The sequence below is a fragment of the Eurypyga helias genome, unplaced genomic scaffold (genome assembly GCF_000690775.1).
Source record: "Eurypyga helias isolate BGI_N326 unplaced genomic scaffold, ASM69077v1 scaffold34882, whole genome shotgun sequence".
NCBI classification, from domain to species: domain Eukaryota; kingdom Metazoa; phylum Chordata; class Aves; order Eurypygiformes; family Eurypygidae; genus Eurypyga; species Eurypyga helias.
The window spans coordinates 7,549-8,344 of NW_010234633.1; the positions used below are offsets into that span (position 1 = coordinate 7,549).

The window sequence follows — 796 nt, forward strand, 5'->3', positions numbered from 1 at the left end:
ATAAAAAATTAACAAAGTCGCCGAAGAGTTAATCGCTTTTTGATGGTTTGTTTTATTTCTGTTTTGTAACAAATGGCTGAAATCAATTAAACTGCTTTACTCTCAACTGATGAAGTTAATTATGATTTGTTATGGTATCTGATATGTAAATTATTAGAAAGCAGACTTACATTCGATCGACTGCCTGCGGGCGGTACTGGATTAATCATTGTGTAGATGTTGTCACTTGAATTTGTTGAATCTGTGGAACAGCGAAGCCCAGTAAGTCGGGTGATTAATTCATTTCTTAATTAAAACAAACTCATGCCACTTGAACTCATTCTTTTGTATTTTATCACCTAAAATTCCTTCTAAGTACCACCATTTTCTGGCTAATTTGTATTTAATGAAGATCCACAAAGTTTTTAATCACAGAAATTCAACTGTGAAAAATAATTCCACTCCTGGCTGGGGAGCACGGGGAGGTAATTCACTCCTCCACCAGCCCCGCAGCACCCAAATCCATAGGAATGTCCCCAAACGAATGCCCCCAAACGCTATCCCAAAGCCGAGCTGCCCACCCCTTCCCTCCCCAGAAAGGCAAAAGCTCCGTAAATTTGTCATGCAAGGTTGGGCGAGGGTTGCTGGGGCTCAGCGGTGCAGCCCCGGGGGTGGGGGTCTCCCAGAGGGCTGGTCCCGGTGAGGGCAGTGTCAGGAGGGGGCTCGTACCTGCAGGACTGGGCATGATGGGTGTCCCCGGAGGACCACCGCCACCGGGCGGACCCTGCGGAGAGACAAAGCCGGGATCAGCTGCACG

At 46.9% G+C, this 796-nt stretch overlaps 1 protein-coding gene across 1 annotated transcript in view; it reads right to left on the minus strand.

Annotated features, from left to right (window-relative positions):
- LOC104505798 (single-stranded DNA-binding protein 3) overlaps positions 1-758 on the minus strand; it is a 3,180-nt gene extending 2,422 nt beyond the window's left edge. Inside the window, exons 1-2 of the mRNA XM_010146509.1 lie at positions 709-758; positions 171-241 (exon numbers count right to left, since the gene is read on the minus strand). Of these exons, the coding sequence (XP_010144811.1) occupies positions 171-241; positions 709-724 (87 nt within the window). The 5' untranslated portion in view covers positions 725-758. The remainder of the gene's footprint in view (positions 1-170; positions 242-708) is intronic.
- Between the last annotated feature and the right edge of the window lie 38 nt (positions 759-796).